This window comes from Electrophorus electricus, chromosome 1, assembly GCF_041902795.1.
Source record: "Electrophorus electricus isolate QZ-2024a chromosome 1, ASM4190279v1, whole genome shotgun sequence".
Classification (NCBI taxonomy): Eukaryota; Metazoa; Chordata; class Actinopteri; order Gymnotiformes; family Gymnotidae; genus Electrophorus; species Electrophorus electricus.
In genome coordinates this window covers 24,778,721-24,793,293 of record NC_137497.1, presented here as the reverse complement: position 1 = coordinate 24,793,293, position 14,573 = coordinate 24,778,721, and the positions used below count along the sequence as shown (strand labels likewise).

Below are 14,573 nucleotides of genomic sequence, written 5' to 3'. Positions count from 1 at the left end.
CACAGCATAATTACTGCACCATCACTGACTACATTTACATATTAACACACAGCATAATTACTACACCATCACGGACTGCTACAGGGCTAGGAGTTAACACACATGTAGTGACAATGACCAACAAAGGGACACACACGGACAGGGTTTAAATAGACACATTGAAACTTAACAATAAACCCTGTGTATGTAATCCTGAAGTGGCGTGGTTACAAAACATTTATTCACAGTACGTGTGGATCCCCCTGCACGCGGCGGGCCTCACCACGTGACTTATGGGTGAGTAGCAGTCTGTGACAATAATGCTCACAGAAATCAAGTATACACATGAAAAACTGTAAACAATTTCACCATTTCTCCTTCAAACAAGAAGAAGAAAGGAAATAAATATATACAGTACTTATACATACATACATACATATATAACATCATATACACATTCCTTTCCCCACAGGACTACATGTAGATAATGTTTATTAGTCTGTTTTATGGTGGTGTGTAAGTGTGTCTAAAGGACAGCTTAGTTTCCTGATCTAATTAGTTGTGTGTTCATGATTAGGCAGGTGTGGCTATAAGGTTTTTGTTAACTAGAATTAATAAAGTTTCATTACTGAATCTAGTTCAGCACCCAGTAATGTTTGTGGTTCACAGTGGTCATTTATATTTCATCTGTTTAACTCTCTCTTACATGACAATCACATATAAACAGTTAAAAACTGAGTGGCAGTGTGGAATGGGTGATGAATACAGTGGTAACCACAGAACTGTTCAGTAAATGACCTGTACATATGTAAGTGAGCAGTAAGGAGGCGGACGCAAGTGTGGAGAAGAGCGAGATTTATTATGGGCAAATCCAAAATCAGAGTCATTGTAGTCCAGGGTGATAGAGCCAACACGGAGCGTACGTGGATACATGAGCAAACAAATAAAACACACGAAGGCAAACAGGGGAAGCAGGCTATAACAAAGGCTAGGAAACACGAAGGCACGGAGTACAAACTTAAATACATGCATATACGAGCTTTCAAAAACATTCACCAAACGCAATGAAGCCTAACAACCCTAATGAACACACAAATGCCATGAACAGCCAAGACAAGGGCAAGAAGACAGGGTTTAAATACATGAACTAAACGAGGGACAGGTGTGGAAAATCAAACGAGGGGCGGAGAAAACGAAACTACGGAATGGAACTAAAATACACAAGACGGAAATCATGGAACACAAAAGCTGGGAGGGACTAACCGTGACAACATGTTACTATGGTAATTGTGTTTCTTTTTTTGGAGGGGAATTTATTGGTGTAGAATCATAGCTGAAGAATGGATCCTAGACCTCTGTACGAGACCTCACCATGTCAGTTCTTTATCATGAAGCACAGGGTGAAGTAGTGGTCGACCGATTCATTGGCCAGTTAAATGTCTTTTTTATAATCAGCACTGGCATTGTTCTTTTCCTTCCTGCCGTCGACTGAGAAGGTTGGGTGGGGGGTGAGGGGTGGGTCTTCTTTATTTATTTTTTATTACCTGTGGAGATTATTATTTAAAATAAGTGCCCTGCTGACAGACTACAGATATACTTAAGCAAACAGTGCAGAAAATAACTGTTAAATGTTCATTTAAGTTGTCTCAATTGGTACCATTAAAAAATAAGAGACCACTACAAAATTAACAGTTTCTCTAGTTTTACAATTGATGGGTATGTGATTGACCAGGCTGAGTAGTTTTGTTTTATTCTATAAACTACTGGCAACATTTCTTCCAAATTCCAGATTAAAATATTGTATTTTAGAGTATGATTTTTTGATGAAAATGACTAATGGTCAAAAATAACAAAACAGTTACAGAAATTTCAGACCACAAATAATGCAAAGAAAACAAGCTCATATTCATTTATAAACAACACAGGTGAAATAACCCTGATTTTTAATCACAGCTTTCATGCGTCTTGGCATGCTTTCCACTAGTCTTTCACATTGCTGTTGGATAACTTTTTACCACTCCTGGCAAAGAAATTCCAGGAGCTTGGCTTTGTTTGATGGCTTGTGACCATCCATCTTCCTCTTGATCACATTCCAGAGGTTTTCAATGGGGTTCAGGTCTGGAGATTGGGCTGACCATGATAGGCTCTTGATCTGGTGGTACATCATCCACACTTTGATTGACCTGGCTGTGTGACATGGAGCATTGCCCTGCTGAAAAAAACAATCATCAGAGTTGGGGAACATTATCAGAGCAGAAGGAAACAAGTTTCTTCCAGCATAGTTTGGTAAGTGGCTTGATTTATGTGTCCTTCATAAAGAGAAATCTGCCCGATTGCAGCCTTGCTGAAACACCCCCAGATCATCACCGATCCTGCACCAAATTTCACAGTGGGTGCAAGACACTCTGGTTTGTAGGCTTCTCCAGGTCTCCATCTAACCATTACATGACCAGGTGTTGGGCAAAGCTGAAAATTGCACTCATCAGAGATGATGACCTTACTCCAGTCCTCTACGGTCCAATCCTTATGGACTTTTGCAAACTTCAGTCTGGTTCTTCTTTGCTTCTCATTGATGAAGAGCTTTTTTCTAGCTTTGCATGACTTCAGCTCTGCCTCCAGAAGCCTGTTTCGAACCATCCTCTCTGTGCAATTCACCCCAGCTGCTGCATGCCATTCATTTTGTAGGTCACTTGACGTCATCTTACGGTTGTTAAGTGACATTTGAATGAGGCGGCGATCGTCATGGTCAGTAGAGAGTTGTTTTTGAGCTCTGCCAGTCTGGAGCTGTTGTTGTCCCATGTGTTTGCTGCTTGACCGTTGTGGTGGAAATTCAATGAAACGGGGAGTCAGATGTGGATAATAAGTAAAAAAGGTTTTAATAGAAAAAAAAGATTCCACAGAGTGTGGGGCTCACTACCAAGAGAAGCCCCGAGTCATACAGAGCGTTGCTTAATATACAATTCTAACTGTATGCTTTGACCAATCACAGACTTCCTGCCTCTTGTTGCTATGGCTCATACACCAATCAGCTTTAAGCTTTGCTTATCTCTTCAGGCCCGCTGGTAACAGTCTGCTTGAGTGTCGTTTCTTAATTGCAGGCAATAAAACAGTTGCAACAATAAAGCAATTGCAGGCAATAAAACGAGAGACATTTTCCTGCTTATCTGATCTATTGTCTCACTCCCTTAAAGTTCTTTGCTTACATAAACATTTTCCTAGGGAACAAGATACTGCTGAATGTATGTGAATCACTGAAGCACATAGTGTTTCCTTTACATTTCGCCCCTTTGATTCTCATACAATCATTAACTAAAATCTTCAGTTATGGTAAAAACATGGAAGTTAACTGGAAGTTATCCTTGTCCCAACATAAGTATGTGTCATATCCACGATATGACGAATTCTTTCCTGCACAATTAATTACGTCACATAAGTCAAAAGTCCAGGCAGTAGAACTGCCCACCATATAGTCCAATTCTACTCCTCCATACTTTTGTATACACCAATCTTTAGATGTAATGACACTGATGCGTGATAGTATCAGGCTAATCCACAGGAGGTGCTGCATCTTGCTAGTCCTGCGGTGGCGTTTCTGGTGCCTTTTTACAATGCGTGTGATGCACCCATGTCGCTCTTCCGTCGGTCTTGACGGCGGTGTTAGTCGTCAGTAGCACTTGGAATGGTCCTCTCCACCTGGGCTGGTTCCACCGCTTCCTTCTGAAGTCCTTTATCCACACCCAATCACCTGGTTGGTGGGTGTGGAGTGGAGTATTCGTCACCTCGGGAAGGACTGCCTTCACCTGCTTAGACACATGGGAGAGAGATTTGTACAGAGACACACAATACTGCAAAATTGATTCATTGATCAGGTTAGTATCCCAGTCGGGCGGTCCTATCCCCGTGTTGGGAGGCCGTCCAAACACTCTCTCAAAAGCTGATAAGCCTGTTCGTGCCTGCGGTCTGGTTCGGCATTGCCACAGGACGAGGGGAAGGCATTTTACCCAATTCATGCCTGTTTCCTGCATTAATTTAGCTAGACCTCCTTTAATGGTGCCGTTTGTCCGTTCTACTGCCCCTGCACTAGCAGGGTGATAGCTGCAGTGTTTTCTCATATCTACCCCTAGGTATTTAGTCAGAGCTTTTAGCCCTTCGTGTACGAAGGGTGTCCCATTGTCACTGGACACTCGTTGTGGTAACCCCCACTGGGGAATAATTTCTCAGTAGCGCTTTTGCTACTGCATCACTATCTTGTTTTCCCGTTGGGAAGGCCTCCACCCACTTGCTAAACATGCACACACACACACCTCTTCCCTTCGGCTGGTGTTAGTTCTACAAAATCTATTTGTCAATGTTAAAATGGTTCACTAGGCGGCGGGTGTCCGGCGGGTGCGTGTTTGGTATGATTGTCTCCGTGTGGTGTGTTTTGTGCACATACCAAGCATCAGGAATAAAAATTGAGTGTGTGTGTTTATTCCTGGTGCATACCAATGTCTCGTTATACTCTCCACTATCCCCCCTTTGCTCATGTGACTCCTCCCATGAGCAATCTCAATTAGTCCTTTCATATAAGCTGTGGGGAGACAGGGTTTGTTCATATCTGGGTGTACCCATATCCCGCCTATTTGTTTACACCCCCCTTTTTTCCATTTCACAGTCTTGTGGAGTGGCTTGTTTTTGGATATATTTGGTAGATATTCTGGTTTCGGTATCTGCTTGTGCCATTTGTGTATGGAGCGGTTGTAACGCTGTGAGTTGAGCTACTTTATCTGCATAAGCATTCCCTTTTGACACGGCGTCATCCGCTTTAGTGTGTGCAGCGCACTTTATAATTGCTACTTCCTTTGGTAGTTGAATTGCTTCCAACAGCTCTGCTACTAGGTGGTGATTCTTTATATTTGCTCCTGAGCTGGTGAGAAAGTTGCGATGTCTCCAAATGGCCCCAAAGTCATGTGCTACTCCCCATGCGTACCGGGAATCGGTCCAGACGTTCACGGTCTTGTCTTGTGCTAGTTTACATGCCTGTATGAGTGCAGCAAGTTCAGCTGCCTGCGCTGAGTAATTAGATGGGAGTGGCAATAGAGTGGAGGGGTTAAGAGTTGTGCATCGTTTCACAGTAACATTTGGCATGTCTAATAAGGCAGTGTGGTACCTAAGCCATCGCTGAGTGGACAAATGTGCCACCTTTTGATCTTGCAGTATTCTTGACACTGCATGAGGCACATGTAGGGTAAGCTTGGCGTAGCCTACTATGTCTCTGGAAGCCACTAGTGCCTTCTTGGCAGCTGCCACAGCTCTTACACATAGAGGTAGACCTGCTGCGACTGTATCTAATTTTCCTGAGAAGTAGGCCACCGGCCTTTGTTTGTCCCCATGTTTTTGTGTCAATACACTTGTCATATATTGCCCTTTAACATCCACTATCTGTTCAAATGATTTGTTTGGGTCTGGGATGCCTAACGCTGGCATGACTTGTAACAGCTGTTTCAGTGTTGTGAAGGCCGCCTCAGCTTCCGGCGTCCATTCCGGCTGTGAGGAATTTGACCCTTTGGTCGGTATTATATCTCTGAGTGGTCCCTCATGTTCTGCATAGGATGGTATGAATGTCCTACAATAGGAACACATTCCTAAAAAGGACAACAGTTGTTTTTTCGTCATGGGCTTTGGTATACTCAAAATGCCATTCACTCGGTCTTTAGTCAGCATGCGCGTTTGTTCAGTGATGTCATGTCCTAAAAAATGCACTTGCTGCTTACAAAACTGTAATTTGGATTTGGATGCCTTATGGCCTTCCCCTGCTAAATGGCGTAGCAGTGCCACCGTGGCTTGTTTACACGCTTCTCGTGTTCTCCCACAAATCAAAAGATCCTCAACATATTGCAGCAAGGCTATTCCCTCAGGGAGTTCTAAAGCCTCTAGGCTTCGATGTAAGGCGGCATTGTAAATGGTTGGTGATTCACAATACCCCTGACACAATCTCGTGAATGTGTATGGCTTTCCTTCAAAAGTGAAAGCAAACCAAAATTGACTATCCTTGTGCACAGGTACGCTAAAGAACGCGTTGGCCAAATCAACTACACTGAACCACTTACTGTCTGGTGGGATCTGAGAGAGAATGGTGTGCGGGTTTGAAACTTCTGGGGCTCTAGGGTGTACTGCCGCGTTGACAGCCTGCAAATCCTGCACAAATCTCCATTCATCTCTCCCTGGCTTCTTAACTGGGAAAATTGGAGTACGTACTGGTGAGTCTGGGCATGGTACGATAACTCCTGCTCGTTTTAATGATTGGAACACAGGCTTGATGCCCTCCACTGCCTCTGGTTTTAGAGGGTATTGGTGCTGGTGTGGTCTGTAATCAGATTTTGGGGTGATGTGGACAGGCTCACATCCTTTTATTAAGCCCACAACATTTTTTCAGTTCCTCTTCCTCTTCCTCTGAGAGGGTAACAGAGGCTGCCATAATTACCATATTTGGACTTACAAGCTCGACCCCCCTTTTGCAATTTAGCCTATATGGGGTTGGCATTTTCCACACGTCTATGCTCGGGCTGTACATAATTTTACACTGGGGTTCTTTTATCCAATCAGTTGTGCTCAACACGTGTTTTGTCCACAACCCTACTCTCTGCCAGTCTGGGTCAACATGTGCGCTAGTCAGCGACACATGAGGTGTGGCATGTGAGATTGAATATAAAGATTTCTGTTTATCTGAGAGCTGCACCACTCCCGCAGCCCACTCGCAGTCCCATGCTATGGCTGTGATAATCAAACTGTCGCTCCCCCTAAGTCAAATTTCGGTTCAAAATCAATGTCACATCCCTCATGGACCTTCATTGTACAGTGAATAGAGTCACTTTGTTTGATTGTCAGCTCACCAGGTAGCGTGTTAGTAACTTCAGTCATAAAATGTGTTAGTACTTCCCCCGCAGTGCACTGCAATTCATACACGTACAAAGGGGCTCCTGCCTCTAGCTGGACTCCCTGTGTAGGTGTTTCCCATGTAACAAACAACCCCTCTGGGTTGCTGCTAATTGTGCACCCAAGCTTACACATTAAATCTCTAGCTAACAAATTAATTGGACAGGTTTCTGATATCAAAAAACTATGTTTAAATTGGCTGTTTCCTAAACTACATCGGAGAGGCTCGGACATCCTTTCATCAATGGGATGACCTCCCACTCCAATTACTGTTATCCCATATCCTGGTCTCATTCTACATTCTATTAAACCTTCTTTTAACACTGAGTGGGTGGCACCACTGTCAACCAAAAACCTAACATTTTTTCCCTCTACTTTCACAGTTACCTCGGGGAGGCCTCTTAGCCCTTTACTAATCTGCTGTAGTAGTTGGTAATTTAAATTTGTCACTTCCCTTTTGCCATCTTCACTCAGTGGTCCGCTGCTGTCCTGCCTCTCCACTGCCCATCACTCGTGGATTGTGGGATCCTGGTCTGTGCCCCCGTCATACGAGTTAACCTCCTCCAGACAGTTTCTGGCAAAATGTCCAAACTTTCCACAGTTGTAGCATTCCTGTTCTTTCATCCAATCAGTTTTCCCTCCTTTTCCTCTTCCTCTGCCTCTTCCGCGACCACGTCCCCTGCCACGACTACTTCCTCGTCCGCGGCCTTCTCCTTGATCTCCCACCGTCTGGAGCATCATCAGGATCGCTTGGTGTGTGGTATCTGCTCGTTGACGCTCTCATCTGGCGTCTTTCTTCCCCAGGATTGTCTCATGATGCTTGGCATGCTCCTCAATAGTAGATAGGGGAGCTCTGCTGTAGCCTATGCAGTTTTTCTAACGAGATTGCTGATGTCTTTTCTCATATTCATTAGGAAGCTGTTTCTCAAATGAGCTTCCCATGCACCTACTTCTCCAGGTCCTGCTGCTCGTTGTGCTGGTGTGTCAATACCACAATGGTCAGTGTGGACACGTGTCACACGGACGAGAAAGTCAGTGACGGGTTCGTCATCTTTCTGTTTGCATGATGCTATCACATCGGTGTTGATGGTGGTTGGATAGACTGTTTCCACCCTTTCGATGAGTCCTCTTATCATCTCTCTGTATGGGCCATTCAGGTCAGGTTGGCCTTGAGGCGGTGCATTCCACTCAGGCAGGTGGAGACGGACATCTCCATCCACCCAGTTTCTATCAATGCGGTTATACTGTGGTCCGAGTTGAATCAAACAACCGTCTCAGTTCAGCCTGTGTTGGTCTGCAGGACTGCACGAATGCCATCAGTTCTTGTCCGAAGTGTCGTCCGCCGATGTCACCTGGCTTGCTCAGGCCGTCGGCCGCTTTCATGATGTCATCTGCAGTCCAGTGACGGTGGACCATAATCACTCCCTCTGGTCCCGACACTTCCACTATCGGGAACTGTGGGGCATAGCCTACCTCAGGCTCTGCAGATGGCTTTATAGTGGTGTGACTTCGAGTGCGATGAGCCACTGGTGAGGTTATTGCCTCCAGTTGTCGTCTTAATTCGTCATATGGAGACGGCTTTGGTGTTAATGAAGTTCCTGGTTGGGGATAAGGAGGTGGATTTGCTAGCGCTTTTGGTTGCTGAATCAGCTGGGGGCTCTCGGTGGGGTGGCATCGAGGTCAGGATCAGCTAAGGAAACACACTGAAACACTTCATTATTACCTTTTCTATGCCCTACCTGCTGCTTCTGCCTTTTCTCAGCTTCTTCTAACCACATTTTTGCCTTTTCCAGCATGTCTTCACTGTTCTCATCAAAATATTTCCACGCTTTCTTATCAGCTTCCCTAGGCTTAACCTTAACTCTTTCAATTAATTTTAACAGGTATGCAACACATAGAGTCCCTGAAGCATTAAAACCGTAATATTTAATCCAAAATGGGACATGTTTGTTTGCATGTTCCCCGTAGTCCTTATTCATTTGAAAGAGTAGGCTACTGGAGAACTTGTCCTTACTGAACTCATACTCCTTACTGTTGCCCGCACCCATAATAATAATTTTTTATTTTTTTTTCCTCCTCTTCTTTTTTTTTCCGGATCCAGGCAACAAAAGAACAAAGGAAACTTACCTACTCTCTACAATTTTCCTATTCTTATCTTATTATCCACACCATCTACCCCCGATATGGATTAGTTCCGCTCCAGCATATCGTGCTAGTATACTGAGTCCACTCCTTTCCCTGCAGGGTGTTCTGTCGGCCTGGGCCTATTTCTTACACTAGTACGTCTACTCAGTGTGCCTATTCTCTTAGGCTGGCGGAGTCCCAGACTCCGGAGTCCTCTAGACCCTATTTTTAAGCCCTAGTATCTCATATACTATGCTACTTTACAGACCCACCCCAGGGTAGACTCAGGCGGATCACTATGTCACTTTCTTCTAGGATTAAATTACTGAACTTCACTTACTTTCTGTTCGTTAGATCAGGCGGAGCACACCACCGGAGTCAAGCGGGACGTCACACTGAAGCACATAGTATTTCCTTTACACCGTGTACTAATGAACCCCAGTTTTTGAAATTTTCAAGATAGAAGCAACCTGATGCTCACTGTATCCCTCTCCCAGTAAAGCTTTCCTCATTAAGAAACTTTCGTTTCAACTCTTTTGGCATGTTCTGTAGCTGTATTTTGACTATACTTATTTTTGGGTAGTCCTAGCACTGCTTTTCCCATCCAGCTGGTTCTATAACAAGAGAATAGTGATGACAGCAGCAGTGGTTTTTATCCTGTTGCTCGTTAGAACAGGATTTTGTTAAGGTGATCACCTATTCAGCATCTCATTAAGTAGAATGAGGTGTGTCTGTGAAGGATTTCAACAAACACTTGAATGGAAGGGCTGCTGTACATGTGGAGATGCTGATTTAAGAAACAATTGGAGTGGTCTCTTATTTTTTTCTGGAGCTGTATATTGTCCAGTTAAAGCACTGCTTTCTTTTCACCCAATAGGATGGACAATTTGTCAGTGTTCAATAGATACTTAGAGTTGGGGTCGGTCGTCTCAAATTTTGTAAAGTAAATTTGTTGTGTTTGACTGAATGTTTCACATTCAGTAAGAAAGTGCAGCTCTGTCTCTACAGTGTCATTTTTACACTGCTGACAGAGTCTCTGCTCTTCTGCAGACTGCATGACTTATATTGGCTGGTCTGGATGGGCAGGCTATGTTCCCTGAGTCTGTACTTTGCCAACGTGTTTCTGTGACTGGAATATTTTGAGCCAAATTTGAATTGGTATTTGAATGTGAATTTGACGTTTGATTGCATAGAATGCCCTGTGTGTTTTCTCTCTCAGTTGACTGACTGCTGGATTGAAGTTTGCAGTTGAACTAATATTTAATCCTGAGTAATTATAATTTGTACTGGTTTCTAGTGTTTGTGTTCATAATGTGAAACTTGTGTGGTGTGTTTGCCTGAGATCTGGCTCTTTTTGGAAAATGATGGTTTTGGTCTTTTTCAGGAATTTTTTACTTGGGTGTTTAATCATTTCATTTCAAATGCCATCAGACCCACTTGCTTTTTTTGGTTTTAAGAGTAGAAATTTGATTTCTAAGTTCCTGCTCAGTAATGGGTGAGTCCAAGGGATTCTAGAAGTCTTTTATTGGTAGTTCTAATATATTACATTTTTCAGTTATATGCTTTTGTTCAGGTCTTGTATTTTTGAGTAATTGATTGTAAAGAGACTTAATATGTGTTATCCAATATATGTTTTGAAAAGCCAATTCTTCTTATTTATATTTATTAAGAGTGTTCAAGAAATGTGTCTAAAAGTGTTTGAATTTCTTGAGAGTTGATTGCTTTCTGGAACTCTTCTGTACTGTTTTGGGCCCATCTGTATGGTCTCCTGGTATTAAACAGCTTACTGGTCAGTGTGGGTGCAGCACTGTTAGTCTCTGTCCTATTAATGAACAGTGATTTGGCTGTGATCAGACAGAGGGGTTAGTAGCTTTACAATGAATGTATTGAGAGAGAAATTATCTAAATCTGTTATCATGTAATCCACCGTATTGCCAAGAGGTGAGCAAAAGGTGGATCTCCCCAAAGAGTCGCCTCATAACCTACTGTTGACAATGTACAGACCCAGATTTTGACAGAGCTGCAGGAGGTCTTTTCCATTCCTGTTTACCTGTGTGTCAGAATGATATCAGGAAAGAAACATTTCCTTGTATTAACAGCCCTGTGGACCTCGAGAAATGCGTACTTTGAAAATGATCAGAACATTCTTGGAAAATACAAAACATGCAAAAGGGGTTCAGGTGGAAGAGGACTTTCCAGATCTGGCGGTTTTATACAGTCTTTACAGTGTTTGAGAAGCAATTTATAGGAGGAAGGTTTTACTGATCTAAACCCGGAACTTAACAATGAAAGTAAGAAGACTGCTTAATTTTTGTGCCACTTTTTTGTTTAGATTTAATGTTCATTTTCAAAATGAGTGTGTGCAGTGTGGCAACACTTAATGGGGCCGGGGATGTAAATAAAAGAACAGTTTTTTCAGTGAATCAAATTTAAAGGAAATGATGTAGATTTTGCTCAAGAAACTCATAGTGATAGACAGAATGAAGCAGACTGGCTGAGAGAGTGAGAAGGTAAAGCCTTCCTTAGTCACAACAGCACCATGTCTGGGGGTGTAGCTGTGTCATGTCTGTGGGCGTGGCTGTGTCATGTCTGGGGGCGGGGCTGTGTCATGTCTGGGGGCGTGGCTGTGCTCTTTCCCAGCAGCTGGGATCCTTAATTTGTAGTGGAGGATATTGAGGCTCTTAAAGTAACAAAACAAAACAAAACTAGCCAACCTGCTTGGGGTAAAGGCACAGGGGGCCCTGGTCTGCTCTCATTTTCAGAACGTGACACAGATGTACTCTCTGTCCAAGTTTTTCTTTGGTTTAGAGCATAAACATGGTCAGAGCAGATGGATACATGCCTTGAAGTCTGATACTGTACTCTCAGATTCTGTGGAGATTCGTAGAAGAGCAGCACAGTTTTAAACTAGGCTGTATACCAGTGAATATAGATCACCCCAAGAGTTGGAAAATTTTCTTCGATGTTTTTACTCAGGTAGAAGAAGAGGCTGTATTGGGTCTCGAGGGGCCATTGTCCCTGGTGGAGTTGCAGGTTCCCCTTCAGAACATGGAGGGTGGGAAAGCCCCAGGTATTGATGGACTGCCAGTGGAGTTTTACAAATCCTTCTGGTCTGCGGGTGGAGAGGATGTGCTGAACAATGACAGTCTCACAAAAGGAAGCACTCTTTATTTGTGGGTATAATTACACACAGAAGAAGAAAGCACAATATTTCCAAAGTTTCCAAAGATTTCCATCTTTAATGTGTAGATTTGTACAGAATTTAACACAGTGAGGGTATGATTCCACAGCATGTGTAACTTGTAGAACAGTATTTATGTCACATGTACAGAAATCAACTGCAGCTCAATCTTTTATTGGAGCATCATTTATTGTGTGTGTGTGTGTGAGAGAGGGAGAGGTTTAGTGTCTATGTGAGTGGTTGTGTGTGGGTGTGTGTGTGTATATGTGTGTGTGAAAGACAGTGAGAGTGTGTGTGTGTGAGAGAGAGAGAGGTGTGAGAGAGAGAGGTGTGAAAAAGAGTGTTTGTGTGAGTGTGTGTGTGTGTGTGTGTGTGTGTGTGTGTGTGTGTGTGTGTGTGTGTGTGTGTGTGAGAGAGAGAGGTGTTTTGTGTGTGTGTGTGTGTCACAGAGAGATGTACTGTTTGTGTGTGTGAGACAGGTGTGTGTTTGTGTGTGTATGACAGAGAGACAGGTGTAGTGTGTGTAAGAGACAGAGAAAGATGTGTAGCATGTATGTGTGAGAAAGAAGTGTAGTGTGTGTTTGTGTATGTGAGAGAGAGAGGTGGATTGAGTATGTGTTTGTGTGAAAAAAGTGTATTATGTGTGTTACAGAGAGATGTACTGTGTGTTTGTGAGTGAGTGGTGTGTGTGAAAGAGAGTGAGAGGCATAGAGTGTATGACAGAGAGGTGTGTAGCGTATATATGTGTGAGAAAGAAGTGTAGTGTGTGTGAGAGAGAGAGGTGTGTATGTGTGTGAGAGAAAGATACAGGTGTATTTTATGGTATTTTGGGTGTGTGTGCGTGTGTGAGTGAGAGAGAGAGAGAGAGCACGAGAGAAAAGTGTGTGTATGTGTGTGAGAGAGAGAGAAAGAGAGAGTTGTAGTGTGTGTGTGTGTCACAGAGAGATGTACTGTGTGTTCGTGTGTGTGTCTGTGTGTCTGTGTGAGAGAGAGAGAGAGAGAGAGAGAGAGACAGACACACACAAGGGTGTAGTGTGTGTGTGTGTGTGTGTGTGTGCGTATGTGTGAAGAGAGAGGTGTATAGTGTGTTTGTGTGTGTGAGAGAAAGAGCAAAGTGTGTGTGTGTGTGTATGTGTGTGTGTGACAGAGGTGTGTGTGTGTGTGTGTGTGTGTGTGTGTGTGAGACAGACAGAAAGAGAGAGGTGTGTGTGTATGTGTAAGGAAATGTGTGTATTATGATGTCCACTAGTTGTGTGTGTAGAGGAGTGTGTGTGAGAGATAGGGGTGTATTTTGTGTGTGTGTGTGTGTGTGTGTGAGTGTGTGTGCAAGCGTGCAAGAGTGTGTGCAAGAAAGGTGTAGAGTGCAAGTGTGTGTGTGAGAGAAAGAGCAAAGTTTGTGTGTGTGTATGCAACAGAGGTGTGTGTGGCTGTGTGTGTGTGTGTGTGTGTGTGTGTGTGTGTGTGTGTGTGTGTGTGTGTATTTTATACTCAGCAGGCATGTGTGTATGATGTTCACCAGTGTGTGTGTGTAGAGGAGTGTGTGTTTCCCTGCAGAGGCTATTTTAGCTCACACACACACACTGAGGAGTTATAATACCAAAGCCCAAACCCTGCATAGAGGGGCTCAGTGAATGTGGAGTGGAGTGTGTGTAAGTGTGTGAGTGAGTGTGTGTGAGAGGAGACGCTGTAGAAGGACAGAGTGCCGGCGGGCCAGTCCAGATACACTCCTACTCTGTTGGAGTTGGAGGGGGCAGAGATGTCAGTTCTCTTATTATTGTGCCAGACAGTGTAACTGTTATTAGAGAAGCTCAGCCTCCAGGACTTTAGATTACAGCCAAACTCACAGTCATCACTGCGTCCTTTCCTCCTGATTCCTTTATATGTCACTGATATTTCAGCCCTCCCACTCCACTCAACCTCCCAGTAACAGCATCCAGTCAGACTCTCTCTACACACAACCTGCTTACAGTAATCAAATCTGTCTGGATGATCAGGATACGACTGCTGTTGCTCCCACACACACGTCACCTTTCTGTTCCCCTCAGATAGAGAGAGACGTGTGTGTGCTGTGTTTTGGTCCAGTGTGAGATCACACGCATCTAAACACAAGAAGAGACATTAGAGGAGAGATCATAAATATTGTGTGTGTGTGTGTGTGTGTACATTATATTTGATTCTTACATTTTCTTAGTCCTGGTTTGATTCTGATCTTCCCTGCATGTTCCAACCTAAAGAAACACACACACACACACACACACACACCGAGATAATAGTTCTGTCTCTCTCACACACAAAAATAATGGATATGTCTGTCTGTCTGTCTGTCTCTCTCTCTCTCTCTCTCTCTCTCTCTCTCTCTCGCTCTGTCTCACAC

At 43.6% G+C, this 14,573-nt stretch overlaps 1 protein-coding gene across 1 annotated transcript in view; it reads right to left on the bottom strand.

Annotated features, from left to right (window-relative positions):
• Positions 1-13,616: 13,616 nt before the first annotated feature.
• The window catches only part of LOC145657535 (NACHT, LRR and PYD domains-containing protein 6-like), a 34,322-nt gene continuing 33,365 nt past the window's right edge, over positions 13,617-14,573 (bottom strand). The window contains exons 9-10 of the mRNA XM_081712892.1: positions 14,381-14,427; positions 13,617-14,298 (exon numbers count right to left, since the gene is read on the bottom strand). Coding sequence (XP_081569018.1) covers positions 13,757-14,298; positions 14,381-14,427 — 589 coding nt within the window. The 3' untranslated portion in view covers positions 13,617-13,756. The remainder of the gene's footprint in view (positions 14,299-14,380; positions 14,428-14,573) is intronic.